The sequence below is a fragment of the Aquarana catesbeiana genome, linkage group LG12, assembly GCF_042186555.1.
Source record: "Aquarana catesbeiana isolate 2022-GZ linkage group LG12, ASM4218655v1, whole genome shotgun sequence".
NCBI lineage: Eukaryota > Metazoa > Chordata > Amphibia > Anura > Ranidae > Aquarana > Aquarana catesbeiana.
The window spans coordinates 225,401,613-225,421,090 of NC_133335.1; the positions used below are offsets into that span (position 1 = coordinate 225,401,613).

General features: G+C 45.1%; 1 protein-coding gene across 1 annotated transcript in view; it reads left to right on the top strand.

The window, feature by feature from the left end:
- Positions 1-19,478, top strand: part of GSG1L2 (GSG1 like 2) — a 90,680-nt gene that overhangs the window by 20,276 nt on the left and 50,926 nt on the right. The window contains 1 exon segment of the mRNA XM_073606794.1: positions 16,612-16,659. Within this exon segment, the coding sequence (XP_073462895.1) occupies positions 16,612-16,659 (48 nt within the window).

The window sequence follows — 19,478 nt, forward strand, 5'->3', positions numbered from 1 at the left end:
GAAGATTGCCAAGACCCTGAAACTGAGCTGCAGCACGGTGGCCAAGACCATACAGCGGTTTAACAGGACAGGTTCCACTTAGAACAGGCCTCATCATGGTCCACCAAAGGAGGTGAGGTCACTTGCTCAGCGTCATATCCAGAGGTTGTCTTTGGGAAATAGACGTATGAGTGCTGCCAGCATTGCTGCAGAGGTTGTAGGGGTGGGGGGTCAGCCTGTCAGTGCTCAGACAATACGCCGCACACTGCATCAAATTGGTCTGCATGGCTGTCATCCCAGAAGGAAGCCTCTTCTAAAGATGATGCACAAGAAAGCCGGCAAACAGTTTGCTGAAGACAAGCAGACTAAGGACATGGATTACTGGAACCATGTCCTGTGGTCTGATGAGACCAAGATAAACTTATTTGGTTCGGATGGTGACAAGCGTGTATGGGGGCAACCAGGTGAGGAGTACAAAGACAAGTGTGTCTGGTCTACAGTCAAGCATGGTGGTGGGAGTGTCATGGTCTGGGGCTGCATGAGTGCTGCCGGCACTGGGGAGCTACAGTTCATTGAGGGAACCATGAATGCCAACATGTACTGTGACATACTGAAGCAGAGCATGATCCCCTCCCTTCAGAGACTGGGCCGCAGGGCAGTATTCCAACATGATAACGACCCCAAACACACCTCCAAGACGACCACTGCTTTGCTAAAGAAGCTGAGGGTAAAGGTGATGGACTGGCCAAGCATGTCTCCAGACATAAACCCTATTGAGCATTTGTGGGACATCCTCAAACAGAAGGTGAAGGAGCTCAAGGTCTCTAATATCCACCAGCTCTGTGATGTCGTCATGGAGGAGGGGAAGAGGACTCCAGTGGTAACCTGTGAAGCTCTGGTGAACTCCATGCCCAAGAGGGTTAAGGCAGTGCTGGAAAATAATGGTGGCCACACAGAATATTGACACCTTGGGCCCAATTTGGACATTTTCACTTAGGGGTGTACTGACTTTTGTTGCCAGCGGTTTAGACATTAATGGATGTGTGTTGAGTTATTTTGAGGGGACAGCAAATTTACACTGTTATACAAGCTGTACACTCACTACTTTACATTGTAGCAAAGTGTCATTTCTTCAGTGTTGTCACATGAAAAGATAGAAGAAAATATTTACAAAAATGTGAGGGGTGTACTTACTTTCGTGAGATATTGTACATAGAATGTTTGGGGGTTATAAGTAATTTTCTAACAAAAAATACTGATTTGAATTTGTAAACAGAAAGGCTTGGTCGCCAAGTGGACAAGGAAGGGGCGGGCTCTCCAATGTAAACAGTACACTGTTTACATTTGCGATCGCTGTGACTGGTCATCACAGAGATCGCATGGTACAGAGCCGCTCCGATCAGCTCTGTACACTCAATCCAAAGATGGCTCAGTGCACTGGTCACCCGTGGATTTTTTTTATGCAGTCCTTTCTATAAGGGGCATTACAAAAAAAAAAGGGTTTACCACTTCACCGTTCAAAGAGGTATGTATGGCATTACATCAGTGGTTACATTTTTCAGTATATTCATAATTAGATTGTTGTACGGTGAACGATTGTTCCCTTATATACAGTAGTAGGAGGGAAGGCTAATAAGATCACATGTATACACAAATAGGACATCGCTACCGAAATCAAAGGTTAAAAGTTGAAACATTTCATTCCAACGAACATCATTTTTCGATCTACACTTATCTTTCAAAAGAAATGTGTGGAGTCAGTGAAGGAATCATCGAATGCCCGGAGGGATAATTTTCAGAAATACGAACGTTCTGATCAATAATCTAACTATCTGGGGACCCTTATTACTGGGATTGTGTTCAATTGATTTCAGTTACATTCTGTCACAATTAAGTGATTCCAGTGATTTCTGTCTGACACATTGTTGCAATTACTGTCAGCACAGTGCGCAGATCAGACCCGGCTCATCACCTTTGTTTCATGGTGTCTATATTGTGGGAGGTGTTCTGTAGTCCGCAGAAAACAAACAGCCCCTCATTAGATGAACCATGGTGCTAACCCTAACCCCTTTGTATATAAACAAAGCCATGTGATCAGTGCCGGGACAAGGTCATCTAGAGCCGAGGGCGACTATACCAAAGTGTGCCCCCCGCAAGATGTATGAACATTATGTGTTGGCAACCCCCCCCCCCCCCCCCCATAAAAAAAAAAAAAAAATCGAGCATCAATCTGCATGCTTACCCCCATACAAGTCCAGTCCCTGCTGAAATCCCCTTCCCATCACAAATAGGTGCCCCCCCCAACCTTCCCAGCTCAAATCCTCTCATTCTCCGTATGCCCCCAGCACAAATCGAACGACCTCCTGAAAAATACCCCCCTCCTGGTCCAAATACTCTACCCCTCAAATTCCCTCTGTAAGCAAAAATCCTCTCCTCCAAATCCCCCCTCCCAGCACAAATTCTCCCAATCACACATTTTAGCACAAATCCCCCCCCCCCCCCCAAAATGTCCCCTCCTTCCACCAATCCCTCCAATCGTCCCCCCACCACCCCCACCAAACATGCAATTCCCCCTTCTAGCATGAATGTTCTTCCCCATCCCCCTTCCCAACACAAATCCCCCTCAATTCACCACTCATAGCAACCCCCCCCCAAAATGTCCCCTCTTAGAACAATTCTTATCCCCTGCCACCCCCCAAATTCCCCCTACCAAGACAAATCGCCTCCCCCCGGCCTCATTGTGGTCCCCCCCCCCCATCTCACATGATACCACAGTGCCCAGGGCAGCCGCCCCCCTGCCCACCCCTTGTCCCGGCCCTGCATGTGATCACTAAGAACAAGACATGTGATTTTTTTTTTGATTTTTTTTTTTACCTGCAGTCCACATTCATTGTACAGTGTGGGAGGGGGGGGGGGGGGTGACCATAAGAAATATAATAAACTCATCCTCTGCTTCTGAAAATGTTAGTTCCCTGGCTGGACTTTGATATTGGTAAATTCTGGTTCCGGAATAGAATGGGGGCTCTGACTGCCATGAGTACATGTTACAGGTCAGTGACCATAGGTGTGCACAGCCTTTTGTATCAGGGTGTGCACCCCAAAGCTCAAACATGTGTGTGTGTGTGTGTGTGTGTATATATATATATATATACTGGTGGTCTCAGTCAAGCAGTGGACGGTGTCAGTAGGGCAGATATTGGTGTCAGAGCAGTGGATGGTGTCAGTAGAGCAGACAGTTGTGTCAGTAGGGCAGAAGAGGGTGTCAGTAGAGCAGAGGACGGTGTCAGTAGAGCAGAGGATGGTGTCAGTAGAGCAGAGGACGGTGTCAGTAGAGCAGAGGACGGTGTCAGTAGAGCAGAGGACGGTGTCAGTAGGGCAGAGGACGGTGTCAGTAGGGCAGAGGACGGTGTCAGTAGGGCAGAGGACGGTGTCAGTAGAGCAGAGGAAGGTGTCAGTAGAGCAGAGGACGGTGTCAGTAGAGCAGTGGACGGTGTCAGTAGAGCAGAGGACGGTGTCAGTAGAGCAGAGGACGGTGTCAGTAGAGCAGAGGACGGTGTCAGTAGAGCAGAGGACGGTGTCAGTAGAGCAGTGGACGGTGTCAGTAGAGCAGTGGACGGTGTCAGTAGAGCAGAGGACGGTGTCAGTAGAGCAGAGGAAGGTGTCAGTAGAGCAGAGGAAGGTGTCAGTAGAGCAGAGGACGGTGTCAGTAGAGCAGAGGACGGTGTCAGTAGAGCAGAGGACGGTGTCAGTAGGGCAGTGGACGGTGTCAGTAGAGCGGAGGACGGTGTCAGTAGAGCAGAGGACGGTGTCAGTAGAGCAGAGGACGGTGTCAGTAGAGCAGTGGACGGTGTCAGTAGAGCGGAGGACGGTGTCAGTAGAGCGGAGGACGGTGTCAGTAGAGCGGAGGACGGTGTCAGTAGAGCGGAGGACGGTGTCAGTAGAGCAGAGGACGGTGTCAGTAGAGCAGTGGACGGTGTCAGTAGAGCAGTGGACGGTGTCAGTAGAGCAGTGGACAGTGTCAGTAGAGCAGAGGACGGTGTCAGTAAAGCAGTGGACGGTGTCAGTAGAGCGGAGGAAGGTGTCAGTAGAGCGGAGGACGGTGTCAGTAGAGCAGTGGACGGTGTCAGTAGAGCAGAGGACGGTGTCAGTAGAGCAGAGGAAGGTGTCAGTAGAGCAGAGGACGGTGTCAGTAGAGCAGAGGACGGTGTCAGTAGGGCAGAGGAAGGTGTCAGTAGAGCAGAGGACGGTGTCAGTAGAGCAGAGGACGGTGTCAGTAGAGCAGAGGACGGTGTCAGTAGAGCAGAGGACGGTGTCAGTAGAGCAGAGGACGGTGTCAGTAGAGCAGAGGAAGGTGTCAGTAGAGCAGAGGACGGTGTCAGTAAAGCAGAGGACGGTGTCAGTAGAGCAGAGGACGGTGTTAGTAGGGCAGAGGACGGTGTCAGTAGAGCAGTGGACGGTGTCAGTAGAGCGGAGGACGGTGTCAGTAGAGCGGAGGACGGTGTCAGTAGAGCGGAGGACGGTGTCAGTAGAGCAGAGGACGGTGTCAGTAGGGCAGAGGACGGTGTCAGTAGGGCAGAGGACGGTGTCAGTAGGGCAGAGGACGGTGTCAGTAGAGCAGTGGACGGTGTCAGTAGAGCGGAGGAAGGTGTCAGTAGAGCAGTGGACGGTGTCAGTAGAGCAGAGGACGGTGTCAGTAGAGCAGAGGACGGTGTCAGTAGAGCAGTGGACGGTGTCAGTAGAGCAGTGGACGGTGTCAGTAGAGCAGAGGACGGTGTCAGTAGGGCAGAGGACGGTGTCAGTAGAGCAGAGGACGTTGTCAGTAGAGCAGAGGACGGTGTCAGTAGAGCAGTGGACGGTGTCAGTAGAGCAGAGGACGGTGTCAGTAAAGCAGTGGACGGTGTCAGTAGAGCGGAGGAAGGTGTCAGTAGGGCAGAGGACGGTGTCAGTAGAGCAGAGGACGGTGTCAGTAGGGCAGAGGACGGTGTCAGTAGGGCAGAGGACGGTGTCAGTAGGGCAGAGGACGGTGTCAGTAGAGCAGAGGACGGTGTCAGTAGAGCAGTGGACGGTGTCAGTAGAGCAGTGGACGGTGTCAGTAGAGCAGAGGACGGTGTCAGTAAAGCAGTGGACGGTGTCAGTAGAGCGGAGGAAGGTGTCAGTAGAGCGGAGGACGGTGTCAGTAGGGCAGAGGACGGTGTCAGTAGAGCAGAGGACGGTGTCAGTAGAGCAGAGGACGGTGTAAGTAGAGCAGAGGACGGTGTCAGTAGAGCAGAGGACGGTGTCAGTAGAGCAGAGGACGGTGTCAGTAGGGCAGAGGACGGTGTCAGTAGAGCAGTGGATGGTGTCAGTAGAGCAGAGGACGGTGTCAGTAGAGCAGAGGACGGTGTAAGTAGAGCAGAGGACGGTGTCAGTAGAGCAGAGGACGGTGTCAGTAGAGCAGAGGACGGTGTCATTAAAGCCAATGACAGTGTCAGACGAGAGATTGGTGTCAGTAGAGCAGTGGACGGCAGGGGCGTTGCTAGGTCTACAAAAGATCTGGGGCTAGAGCCCATAGCAGCGTAGTAAAGAAAGTAAAGAAAGTCATACGCTTGGGCAAGCATACACATGTATATACAGTAATATACGTGTGTGTGTATATATATCCCCAGAGAGCCCCCCACTTATATCAGGGTCCCCAGAGAGCCTCTCCCTTGCATCAGGGTCCCCAGAGAGCCCCCCACTTATATCAGGGTCCCCAGAGAGCCTCTCCCTTGCATCAGGGTCCCCAGAGAGCCCCCCACTTACATAAGGGTCCCCAGAGAGCCCCCCACTTACATAAGGGTCCCCAGAGAGCCCCCCACTTACATAAGGGTCCCCAGAGAGCCTCCCCTCCACTTGGGGACCCCTGCAGAGACTCTGGGCTATTGGCCCCAGATTCGGGGCTATAGCCCCAAAAGTCACCCCCTAGCGATGCCACTGGAGGACGGTGTCAGTAGAGCAGAGAGTTGTGTCAGTAGGGCAGATGACAGTGTCAGAAGAGCAGAGATTGGTGTCAGTAGTTTTTATTTTTATTATTTTATTCTTTACCAATTTTTTTTTTTTTTTTTTACAAAATTTTTTTTAGGAGCCCCATTAGGGAGTTTTGGTGAAATATCAGGGGTCAAAACAGGGGGAATCTGCAAAACACAGGGTGATTAGAATGTGCCCAGGCACACCTGGCACAACCTGTGCACACATGTCAGTGATTCGTGAAGCACTGGAGGACACATAGCTCTCAGTACAGGTTCTCTTTAAGCTTTGTGTTCCTGGACATTTAGAGGGACTCGCAGTACTCCGGATATACGCCTGGCACTCCGGACCTGGATGAGGTGCCGAATGACGGGTCTCCACCATATGGACTCACAGCCATCATAACGACAGTTGGCGTTAGCGGCGTCCAAACCTTCCCGTCTACAGTTGGTACAGCGTGTATCTGGCAGCCGGATGAATCCTGTTCCTGTCCTGCTGGAACCTCCGCCAATAACACAATGTTCTGCTGAACAAACCCGTAATGAGGGAAGTACTGGCCCCGCCATCGCCAACGTCTTCTACAAAAACGACCCCATCACCACCCAGCACCTTCACCACCTCAGTACTTAAAACAACCCTAAATTATTTACATTTTCTTTCATAGGTCAAGAAGTCTCACCATCCAAACCTGAAATCTGTCTGCCATAAATCTGCCATAAATCTGCCATAACCCCCAGTATCGTTTTTTCACTATGAGCGATTCTGCGTTGGATAAAAGTGGTCCCATGGGCGCATTCGCCGCGGGATCACTTTTAGAGGTGGCAGGAGAGATGCCCCCTCCCACCGCTTCCCGGTCGTTTCTGGAGCCGCTGGAAAAGCCCGGAAGTGATCTGATGCGGCCGTTTGCTGGGCAGTAAGTCAAGTGAGGGCAAGGTGGCCCCCCACTCATCTCTATGCCCTTGGAGGACTGGAGCGACCTCTGACTTGACTTGCGGTTCTCAGGCCAAAACTATTTTTATTTTAATTTTTTTAAGTCAAAATGCAAAAAAAAAAAATATATATATTTCTCTTTGGCTTTTAAAGGTAAATGTGAGATCTGAGGTCTTTTTGACCCCAGATCTCTCCATAAAGAGGACCTGTCCTGCTTATTTCTATTACACGGATGTTTGCGTTCCTTGTAATAGAAATAAAAGTGCTAAAATAATAAAAATAAATAAAGGGACAGTGTAAAATGAAAAAAATAAAAAGTGAAATAAATAAAAAATAAAAAAACATTTTTAAAGCGCCCCATCCCTCTGTGGTCGCGCACAGAAGCGACCGCATTCGGAAACCCGCAGTTGTAAATGGTGTTCAAACCACACATGTGAGGTATCGCCGCGATCGTTAGAGAGAGTGCAATAATTCTAGCACTAGAACTCCTCTGTAACTCTAAACAGGTAAACTGTAAAGATGTTTAAAGCGTCATCTATGGAGATTTTTAAGTATTGTAGTTTGTCGCCATTCCACGAGCGCGCGCAATTTTAAAGCATGACATGTTAGGTATCTATTTACTCGGCGTAACATTATCTTTCACAATATACAAAAAAAATTGAGGCAACTATTGTGTTTTTTTTTTCTTTGTTTAATTCATTAACCGCTTCAGCCCCGGAAGATTTTACTCCCTTCCTGCCCAGAGCACTTTTTGCAATTCTGCGTCGCTTTAGCTGACAATTGCGCGGTTGTGCGACGTTTTACCCAAACAAAATTGACATCCTTTTTTTTCCCACAAATAGAGCTTTCTTTTGGTGGTATTTGATCGCCTCTGCGGTTTTTATTTTTTGCGCTATAAACAAAAAAAGAGCTTCAATTTAAAAAAAAAAGCAATATTTTTTACTTTTTGCTATAATAAATATCCCCCAAAAATATATAAAAAAACGAATTTTTTCCTCAGTTTAGGCCGATATGTATTCTTCTACATATTTTTGATAAAAAAAAAAAAATCGCAATAAGTGTATATTCATTGGTTTGCGCAAAAGTTCTAGCGTCTACAAAATAGGGGATAGTTTTATGGCATTTTTATTATTAATTTTTTTTTTTTTTTATTAGTAATGGCGGTGATCTGCGATTTTTATTGTGACTGCGACATTATGGCGGACAGATCGGACACTTTTGACAGTATTTTGGGACCATTGTCCTTTATACAGCGATCAGTGCTATAAAAATGCACCGATTACTGTGTAAATGACACTGGCGGGGAAGGGGTTAAACACTATGGGGCGATCAAGGGGTTAAGTGTGTCCTAGGGAGTGATTCTAACTGTGGGGGGGAGGGGCTACCACTGACATGACAGCGATCATTGCTCCCGATGACAAGGAGCAGTGATCCTTGTCATTTCACAAGGCAGAACAGGGAAATGCCTTGTTTACATGAGCATCTCCCCGTTCTACCTCTCCACACCGCAACCACGGGCCACCAGCGAACATCGATAGGCGGAAAATTGCAGACGTATATCTGTGTGCGGCGGTCGGCAAGCGGTTAAAGTATTTTTTTTTTTTTTTTTTAAAAACTGCGTTTGAAAAACAGCTTCACCAATACTGTGTAGCATAAAATATTGTAACGATCACCATCTTATTCTCTAGGGTCTCTGTTACAAAAAATATATATATATATATATATAATGTTTGGGTGCTCTAAGTAATTTTCTAGCAAAAAAAATACTAATTTAAACTTGTAAACAAAAAGTTACAGACAAGACCAAGTGGTTATGCTAGGAGGCCACACACCAGCTGAAAGTTGCTCCATGATAGAGGAATGGTATGCTGGTGGCAGCAGAGAGTTCCTCGTGGGCGTCGCCAGCTTGGTCATGGTCGCTATTATGCTAGAGAGCAGGGAGGGGGCGGAGCAGTGGGTGGAGTTTGCAGAACTGCAGGATCTGAAAACAATCGTCTCCTTCTTTGGTGACGCATTAACAGCTGTATGGCTCCACAGGGGTGGAGGGATCACAAAGAGGACGGGCGTGACAAGCCATGAAAATATCTGTATATGTATGTTTGATCGTGAATTTGATCATAGATTAACCCCGTGTTTACCAAGGTAGGTTTATAAACGTCATGATGGTATTCAAGAGGCTCTGAGCATTTCCAGCTGAAATGCCGGGTAAACAATTGATCGAGTACACTCCAGTGCTTGACCTGCCAGAGTGGAGTGCAAGGGAGACATTCGTTGTATAAGGCTCCATTCACACCAATGCGTTTTTTCATGCTTTTTTGCAGAAACACAGGACATGTTTTTAACTTGGGTTCCTATAGAACACATTCACATCAATGCATTTTTGTGCCTCTGTGTTTTTGGAAAGGGTCAGGGCCTTTTTTTTAACCACCTCAGATTTGGCTGCTGAATGACCAGGCCATTTTTTTGCGATTCGGCACTGCGTCGCTTTAACTGACAATTGCGCAGTCCTGTGGCTTGACGTCCTTTTTCCCCCACAAATAGACCTTTCTTTTGGTGCTATTTGATCGCCTCTGCCGTTTTTATTTTTTGCACTATAAACAAAAAAAGGGCGACAATTTTGAAAAAAAACACATTTTGTACTTTTTGCTATAATAAATATCCCCATTTTTTTTTTAAAAGCACATTTTTTCTCAGTTTAGGCCGATTAGTATTCTTCTACATATTTTTGGTAAAAGAAACTGCAATAAGCGTATATTGATTGGTTTGCGCAAAAGTTATAGCGTCTACAAAACAGGAGATAGATTTCTAGCATTTTTATTATTATTATTTTTTTACTAGTAATGGCGGGGATTTGCGATTTTTATCGGGACGGCGACATTATGGCGGACACATCGGACACTTTTGACACATTTTTGCGACCATTGGCATTTCTACAGCGATCAGTGCTATAAAAATGCATTGATTACTGTAAAAATGACACTGGCAGGGAAGTGGTTAACACTAGGGGGCAATCAAGGGGTTAATTGTGTTCCCTAGGTGTGTTTCTAACTGTGGGGGGAGGGGACTGACTGGAGGTGATGACAGATCGGGATTCCTAGCTATTAGGAACTCAGGATCTGTCATTCCTCACAGAACAGGGATTTATGTGTTTACACACACACACACACACACACGTCCCTGTTCTGCTTCTGGTACCCGCAATCGCTCGCGATGACCGCCGGCCACGAGCATCGGCACCCCCACAGTGCAGCGGACACGTGCGCGTGCCTGCTATCCCGATCCCACGAGCCGGCGTACAGCTGCGGCGATTCGCGGGATCGTGCCGACCTGCCGCAGTATAATGACGGCGGCTGGTCGGCAAGCGGTTAAACGCAAAACTGTATTTTTTATTTTTTTTGCCTTTTTGGTTAAATAGACTTCAATGGAGAAGCTGCAGAAAAGCATGTAGTGCGTTTTTTACCGTGATTTTGCCCCGATTTGCGTTTTGCTTTTTTTAATCCGGCCAACAACAAATTTGCCCCAACAAAAAGGCACAAAAAAAAAAACGCAAATCGTGGCAAAGAAAAAAAACGCAAAATGCACAGCAGAAAGGCTCAAAAGCAAACTGCATAGGTGTGAATGGAGCTAAAAAGGCTCCTTTACACTTTTGGTTGGGAGTGGTAAAAACTAAGCCATTGGGCTGCATTTTTACTCCCCCCCCCCCCCGCCTGTAAGCTGCAAGGTTATACACATGCTGCAGCAAAAATGATATAATCGCCAAACGCAACCCATTTAGGTGAAAGGGTCCACACTGCACCCACAAGGATGTGGTCTTTACAGGGTTAAACCAGACATATATGGGGCAAGACTTATCATGGGTGTACTCTGATGTGATGGTAGGCTCTCATTTTTAGGGGAACTCTGTGTTGATGGGGGGCTCTCATTTTTAGGGGGTCTCTGTGTTGATGGATGGACTCTGATTTGATGGTGGGCCTCTGATGAGATGGGGCCTCTGATAGGGGGGGCTGCAGTGATGGGGGGATCTCTAACGTGATGGGGGGACCCAATCATGGGGGACCCTTGATGTGATGAGGACTCTATCATGGACATACTCTGATGTGATGGGGGACTCTGCATTGATGGGGGGGGTCTCTTATGTGAAGGGGGGTCTCTTATGTGAAGGGGGTACTCTGATGTGAAGGGGGGACTCTGATGTGAAGGGGGGACTCTGATGTGAAGGGGGGACTCTGATGTGAAGGGGGGACTCTGATGTGAACTTATTTTCACCAAGGCAGTTGTGTGTATTGTCCCAGGCTCAGATTTCCCATTGATAAGTAAACATTTATGTTTTTTTCAGACTGGGGAGGTCCAGATTTTGTGTACTTTTTTAATAAACTGGTTTTGTGTTGTGTCAATATCATACAACATAAAAAAAAAAAATTGCAACAGCCACCATTTTATTCTCCAGGGCCTGCGCTTGCAGAACATTTATAAGGTTTGAGGTTATAAGTAATTTTCTAGCAAAGAAATGCAGGAGTTTAACACCTATGTGAGAAAAAATTAAAGAATTGCTCCGGTAGAGAATTGGTTGAAAGGGTCTTCTAGCCCAGTGGTTCTCAACCTCAGTCCTCAAGTACCCCCAACTGACCATGTTTTGGGAACTACCCTTAGATAAAATAGCTCTTATCAATACCATGTCATTGATATTGATTTAAAGCAGCTGTGCAAAGTAAAGGAAAACCTGAAAACATGGACCGCTGGGGGGAATTGAGGACTGAGCCAAGGAGGAAGCTGGGGAGCACAGGGCGCTGTGAGTGGCTCATAAATCGCAGATTAGCCTCTGGCTCTGTCATCCTTCCCTCTGCTAATTGTCCATCAGTGACAGGAGAGAGGGGGAGGGGTCATATAATAATAAAGTCCCTAGTGGTCAATTATGGTCAGAGGTCAGAGGTCATCCCAATCTTGTCCCTGCACTGATTGTCACCACATTAAATATGGAGACAACTGTGCAAGGAAATTTTTTTTTTTTTTTTTTTTTGCTTCCTCAGATTTTAATTTTAGAGTTTGTATAACAAATTTAGAATACATTTTAAATATATATATATATATATATATATATATATATATATATATATATATATATAAATTTGTTATACAAACTCTAAAATTAAAATCTGAGGAAACAAAATAAATATATATATATATATATATATATATATATATATGTATATATATAGATAGATAGATAGATAGATAGATAGATAGATAGATAGATATTTTTTTTTTTTTTTGATTATTATTATTATTATACAGGATTTATATAGCACCAACAGTTTACGCAGCACTTTACAACATTAGGGAGGACAGTACAAGTACAATACAATTCAATACAGGAGGAATCAGATATAGATATATATATATAACAAGAAAAACAAAAAAAATAACAAAAATCAATAACAAACATAAGTAAAAACAAAAGACAAAAAAAAAATAACAAACATAAAAAAAAAAAAACACGAGAAACAATAACATACAAAAAAAAACAAAAAACCACAAAACAAAGCACAAGTAACATTACAAAAAAAGAAAATATAAACAGAAGTCAGTTTGCCTGACGGAGCAATAACATGATCAATACATTTGATTTATTACCAATTATTATTAACAATATGTAAGAACTCTCTGTGACAGGCCGATCTACCATGGGAAATGATTTCTAATGAAAGCTCTGTGCAGTGGTTACAAATCTGGAAAATTCTCATTAAGCTTGTGACAAGGGGAAACCTCATTCTCAGATACAGAAGGCTGAGGGAATATGCAAATATAAAAGTCTCCTGCAGTGTTTAGCCCCGCCTCCTCTTACCACCTGCGCCACCCTATTGGTACATCAGTGTCATGGCAGCCTCATTGATGACCAGTACAGGAGGCAGAAGTGAGCAGAGCCCAGGTCAGTGACAGGTCCACTTTAAGCACTTGTCTACCAGAGCCATTTTTTTTATTTAATTAATTTTACGCCTGAAGATTAGTTAAAACCCCCAAACAATTATATATTTTCAGAAAGCAGACCCTGTAGATAAAATGATGGTAGCCCCCATTTTTATTTCTTATCACGCAAGAACTGCGCACATGTTTACAAGACCCAGTTGAAAAACAAACAAAAACAAAAGCATATTTTAGTGCACACAAAATTTAGGGTACCACAGTTTGTTGCCACCTCACGCAGTTTTAAAAGCTTGACATGTTGGTTATCTATTTACTCGGTTCAATCAAAATTTTTTTTTTATAATTTTTTGCCCTAAAACTAATTTTAGGCTACTTTCACACTGAGGCGTGTGGGCGCTGACGGTACAGCGGCGCTATATTTAGCACCGCTTTACCAGTCGTTTTAGCGGCGCTAGCGGGGCGGTTTTAACCCCCCGCTAGCAGCCGAAAAAGGGTTAAAACCGCCCGCAAAGCGCCGCTGCAGCAGCGCTTTGCGGGCGGGTTTGCATCGCTGCCCCATTGTTTTCAAGGGAAAGGGGCGCTTTAGGAGCGGTAAATACACCACTCCTACAGAGCTCCAAAGATGCGGCTTGCAGGAATTTTTTGACCACCCTGCAAGAGCACTGCTCCAGTGTGAAAGCCCTCGGGGAGTGCATTGAGCGGCTCTTTTGGGGCGCTTTGCAGGCGCTATTTTTAGCACCTTAGCGCCTGCAAAGCGCCTCAGTGTGAAAGGAGCCTTAGTGTCTTTTTTATTGAAATTCTGGGCTTAATAATCCATTATCCTAATACTGAGTGACATTTAAAAACACAAAAAATTTGGAACTACACTATTTTATTCTCCAGGGTTTCTGTTGGTACATCGGTGTCATGTCAGCTTCACTGACCAGTGCAGAAGGCAAGAGTGAGCAGAGCCCAGGTCAATTGTAACCACTTGTCTACCAGAGCTATTTTTTATTTTAATTAATTTTACGCCTGAAGATTAGTTAAAACCCCCCAAACAATGGTATATTTTCACAAAGCAGAGACCCTGGAAAATAAAATGATGGTAGTTCCCCCCCCCCCCCTTTTTTTTTAATCATAATTGTGACGAACGCGGGTGTCAGATCCCTGCCCTCCTCGCTAACTTGCAACGAAGGACCGGCCAACCTCACACCACGCTGTCACTTACGTAACAATGCCACTCTCAGCTGCGTCCAGCACAAAGATTTTCCAGCTTGCGGGACCACAATCTAGGTGCGAGCAGCCTGAGAGTGATTGTCACTGGGCTAATTACACAATTAACCCTTTAACTGCCACCACCCCCGTTTAAAGGACCGAGCCGGGGGAGACTCGTAATTTTAGCAATACCAATTATAATTTTAGAATAAGCGTCTGCCACACACACTGCCACCACAGACAGGTCTGCTCAGAATCTAAGGCCCCTTTCACACAGGACGGATCCGTGTTGATCCGCCCCGTGTTTATCCGCTGCTCAGCGGGGATCGCTCCGCTTTCCCCAGCTGAGCAGGCAGATGACAGGGCGGGAAAATAGGATTTTCTTCCGTCCGCAGAATCGGACAAGAGCGGAGGCGGACAACATCGGGTGTTAGCGGATGTACATCCGCTGACACCCGCTATCCCATAGGGATGCATGTATGTCCGTATTTCATCCGAAAACGGATGGATGAAATACGGACATACGGTCCGCGTGTGTGAAAGGGGCCTTACTCTACAACAGTAGCGCCCTTCAAGAGGCAGGTTCGTTTATAGCTTGCATTAGGAGCTTTAGAGACAAGGTTAACACTTTTCAACATAAGGGTTTATTATGAAAAGGTCAAAATTGATGCAAATAAAATATTTACAGAAAAAAGATGTTTCAAAAGATAAAGACAATATACAGCCACAAAGCAATAAGGTAGAATTGGGAAGGAAGAATACTTGCAATTAATGTCCGAGGGTTGATCAGAGTTCGATCGATGAGCTAGGTAATCGGTTCTCGACTTGGCAGATGTTTCTTCTTGGATGGTAAAAGGAGAACTGCCCATTGTCTTGGCATCTCCTCTTTTCTGTCAAATCAATGGGGGTGTTGACAGCGACCAGTAACCAATCATCTGGTCATCCTGTTTTAGGGGTTGGTTGCTGGGAGGTGTCTACACTCATGACCACGTCCCAGGTAGATTTTGTAATACATACTCATATATCTGCATCTATAGTGTTTACAGACTCCAAATATCCATATTATTATTCAACTTGAGATTTCCTTCAAAACAAGTCTAAACATGCCATCTCTATAACGTATAGCCTGCTTAGGAGGAATAAGTGGTCCCAGGGGTTTCCCATATGACCTGACATAGGGGTGTCTGGACTTGAAACGTTCCATATTATCTGAGGAAGCTAAATATGTCCAGATTATGGCTGTGCTATTACTAAGTCAGAAGTTATGAAACATGCTGAAATTTCATACTTATTCTACTGAAGTGTATTCAGACAATTTACGACCGAGGCCTGTTAGGGCTCTGAATGGGGAGGGTGACAGTTTTACGACAGGCCTGAACACTGCCCTTACAACAAATGTTTTCTACTGACCTAACCTGGTTCTGTTTTCTCTGTTGAGATAACCTTTTCTGTTGAACTTAAAAAGCTTTGAATTCCTAAGACAAGGAAGGAGGGAGTTCAGAGTTCTCTGTGAGGTTACATGGTTAGCCAAACTGTCATGGCTACTTCCACACAAGATGGCAGCTAGCTACAGCTTTTCATGTCCCGTACGTGATATCGTTACAATAATAACTGTGCACATGTTTAAAAAACCCTAAATTAAATTTTAGCACACACAAAATTTAGGGTACCAAAGTTTATTGGCATCTCTTGCAGTTTTAAACGCTTGACGTGTTGGGTATCTATTCAGGCTCGATTCACACCTATGCATGTTGCTTTTGAGCGTTTTTGGATTTTTTTTTTTGTCATGCTTGCCACGTTTTTGACCAGCGTTTTTGTAGCGTTTTTACAGCGTTTTTGCCGCGTTTTGCGTGTTTTTTTTTTTTTTTTTACAGTTTTTTTTACAGTCTAAAAAAAATAATTAAAAAAAAAAAAAAACGGCAAAAACGCATCAAAACGCTGTAAAAACGCTGCAAAAACGGTGCACTTGCGTTATTGATGCTTGTCCATTGAATTCTATTACATGCAAAACGCTGCATTTTGCATGAAAAAAAGTCCCTGACCCTTTCCAAAAACGCAGAGGTACAAAAATGCATTGATGTGAACATGTTCCATAGGAACCCATGTTAAAAAATTCCCGTGCATTTCTGCAAAATGCATCAAAAAACGCGCTAGTGTGAATGGAGCCTCACTCAGCGCAATCTCATCTTTTACATTTTGAATTTTTTTTTCCCTAATACTTACTTTAGTGTATTTTTTACTGAAATTATGGGCTTGATAAACTGTTAACCGGCTAATATTGAGTGACATAAAAAAAAATCTGGAACTACCACAATTTTGTTCTCCAGGGTTTCTGTTTTTAGAAAATACATAATTTTTTTTTCTTTTTTGGGGTTACTAATATTCAGGCCTAAAATTTTTTTTTTTTTAATGTGTGCAAAAAAAAACAAAAAACAAAAAACTGCCCTTACAGTGAAAGGGTTAAAGCCCTTGCTATCAGCCACCATTTATAAATGGCGCTGGTAGGCAAGTGGTTAATTACCAGATGTGCTGATGTAATACCTAGTCTGGCGCTCGCTATGATAGCGACTTTTAAAGCGGAGTATTTCTTTTGTTTTTCAGGTGAAAATTGCAGAAGCTTCATCACACTCACACCTCCAGCAGACCGAGGTAACTTTTTCCTTCTTCTTTTTCTGTATTTGATTGTTTTGTTGTGTGCTGACGCTTTAAATGTTAAATTCTACCCTTTTTTGGGCTGACTTTTTTTTTTATATATATATATTTCTGTAAAAAAAAAATACAATATAAAACAGACTAATAAGGGGGTATGCTTTGGTACAAGAACAGATCCAAGATAGATGAAAGGTGCCCTGTAACCCTTTAAAGCCCATCACTTTAATCTGCTGCTATTTTGCCTTCCCTGGAGATGATGCACAAGAAAGCCTGCAAACAGCTGTGAGAACAGGCCTCGCCATGGTCGACCAAAGAAGTTGATTTCACGTGCTCAGCGTCATATCCAGAGGTTGTCTTTGGGAAATAGATGTATGAGTGCTGCCAGCATTGCTGCAGAGGTTGAAGTGGTGGGGGGTCAGCCTGTCAGTGCTCAGACCATACGCCGCACACTGCATCAAATTGGTCTGCATGGCTGTCATCCCAGAAGGAAGCCTCTTCTAAAGATGATGCACAAGAAAGACCGCAAACAGTTTGCTGAAGACAAGCAGACTAAGGACATGGATTACTGGAACCATGTCCTGTGGTCTGATGAGACCGAGATAAACTTATTTGGTTCAGATGGTGACAAGCGTGTGTGGTGGCAACCAGGTGAGGAGTACAAAGACAAGTGTGTCTTGTCTACAGTCAAGCATGGTGGTGGGAGTGTCATGGTCTGGGGCTGCATGAGTGCTGCCGGCACTGGGGAGCTACAGATCATTGAGGGAACCATGAATGCCAACATGTACTGTGACATACTGAAGCAGAGCATGATCCCCTCCCTTCGGAGACTGGGCCACAGGGTAGTATTCCAACATGATAACAACCCCAAACACACCTCCAAGATGACCACTGCCTTGCTAAAGAAGCTGAGGGTAAAGGTGATGGACTGGCCAAGCATGTCTCCAGACCTAAACCCTATTGAGCATCTGTGGGACATCCTCAAACAGAAGGTGGAGGAGCACAAGGTCTCTAACATCCACCAGCTCTGTGATGTCCTCATGGAGGAGGGGAAGAGGACTTCAGTGGCAACCTGTGAAGCTCTGGTGAACTCCATGCCCAAGAGGGTTAGGGAAGTGCTGGAAAATAATGGTGGCCACACAAAATATTGACACTTTGGGCCCAATTTGGACATTTTCACTTAGGGGTGTACTCACTTTAGTTGCCAGCGGTTTAGACATTAATGGCTGTGTGTTGAGTTGTTTTGAGGGGGCAGCTTGGTGCTGACTGGCTGGGAGGAAAATTGCAGTGATCGGTGCTAAAAACATGCACTGTCACTGTACTAATAACACTGGCAGGGAAGGGGTTAACATCAGGGGTGATCAAAGGGTTAAATGTTTGCCTAGGGAGTGCTTGCTAACTGTGTGGAGAAGGTGCTTGAACTGTGGGAAGGCAGAGATTCCGGTTTCTGCTTAGCAGAAACACAGGATCACTACCTTCCCTTCTCACAGAATGGTGATCTGCCTTGTTTACATAGGCAGACCGCCGTTCTGCTTCTCTCCCAAATGATCAGCAAGTCCCGGCAGACATCGAGTCCACCGGACCCGCTGATTGGCTCCCGCTGTGTCCAATCATGCCGGCCGGTGTACATGCGTGCCCCAGACCCGGAAGTGCAGGACCACGTACAGGTATGTGATTCCGCACAGGGGAATCTTGCCGCCTTGCCGCCGTATATGTACTGTATACAGTCGGCAAGCAGTTAAAGTTATGGAAAAATTTAATTCTACATTTTCTTTTAATTGATTGAATGTGTTTTATATCAAAAAGTAGAAAATATATGGGGGGGGGGTTTCCAAAATTTTCAGTCTCAAATTGTTTATATAATAATTAATCGTGGCGATCAAATACCACCAAAAGAAAGCTCTATTTGTGTGAAAAAAAATGATATACATTTTATTTGGGTACAGCGTTCCGTGCAATTGCAATTTAAAGTAGCGCAGTGCTACTTGGAGGTCAAGTTGTTAAAGGGATGGGACATTTTTAGTGTTGTAATAAACCGCATCGCATACTAGCACATTATGACAGACTTACCTAAAAAACGCAGCCCTACAGCGGCACGCTGTCACCGATGAAGGAGCTTCCATCTTCACCTGGTCTTCTTTCAGGTCTTGCGGGCTTCAGCGATATGAATGGCCAAGCCCGCGATGACGTCACTCCCGCGCATACACAGGGGAGTTGCTGTTTACGGCACGGCTCTGAAGGAACGGCGCGGGTATGCTGTTCCTTCAGAATGCATGCGCCGGTGATGTCATCAGCTACATCTACATACCAAACTGCGCATGTTTAGGAGATATTTACAGGATCTATAAATAAGTCTTATTATAGGATCACCTATAGGTAAACATCATACATGGGAGTTACTCCCACTTTAAGTATTTTAAAAAAAAATCACTGCTGTCTGAACTGAATTTTTTCTTTTTTCTGCATTGGTACACGTTTAGACAAGTGTCCTCTCCCATGCAATTTTTTGTTGACACCCCCTTGTCTATTAGCCCAGAAAATAGGACTTTTTAATTTGACGGATTTGGCTGCATTGATTTCAATGGGGTTTGCCTTCTGAATTTCGCAGTTTGCCAAACCCTGCTTGGGCCGAAAGCAGGGAAGTTAATTTCATCACTACACAGGGGGGGGTGAGTCTCTTGAAGCACTGGGGTTCTGGGAACACAACTACAGAGGAGTGTGAGTCTTTTACAGCACTGGGGTTCTGGGAACACAACTACAGAGGAGTGTGAGTCTTTTACAGCACTGGGGTTCTGGGAACACAACTACAGAGGAGTGTG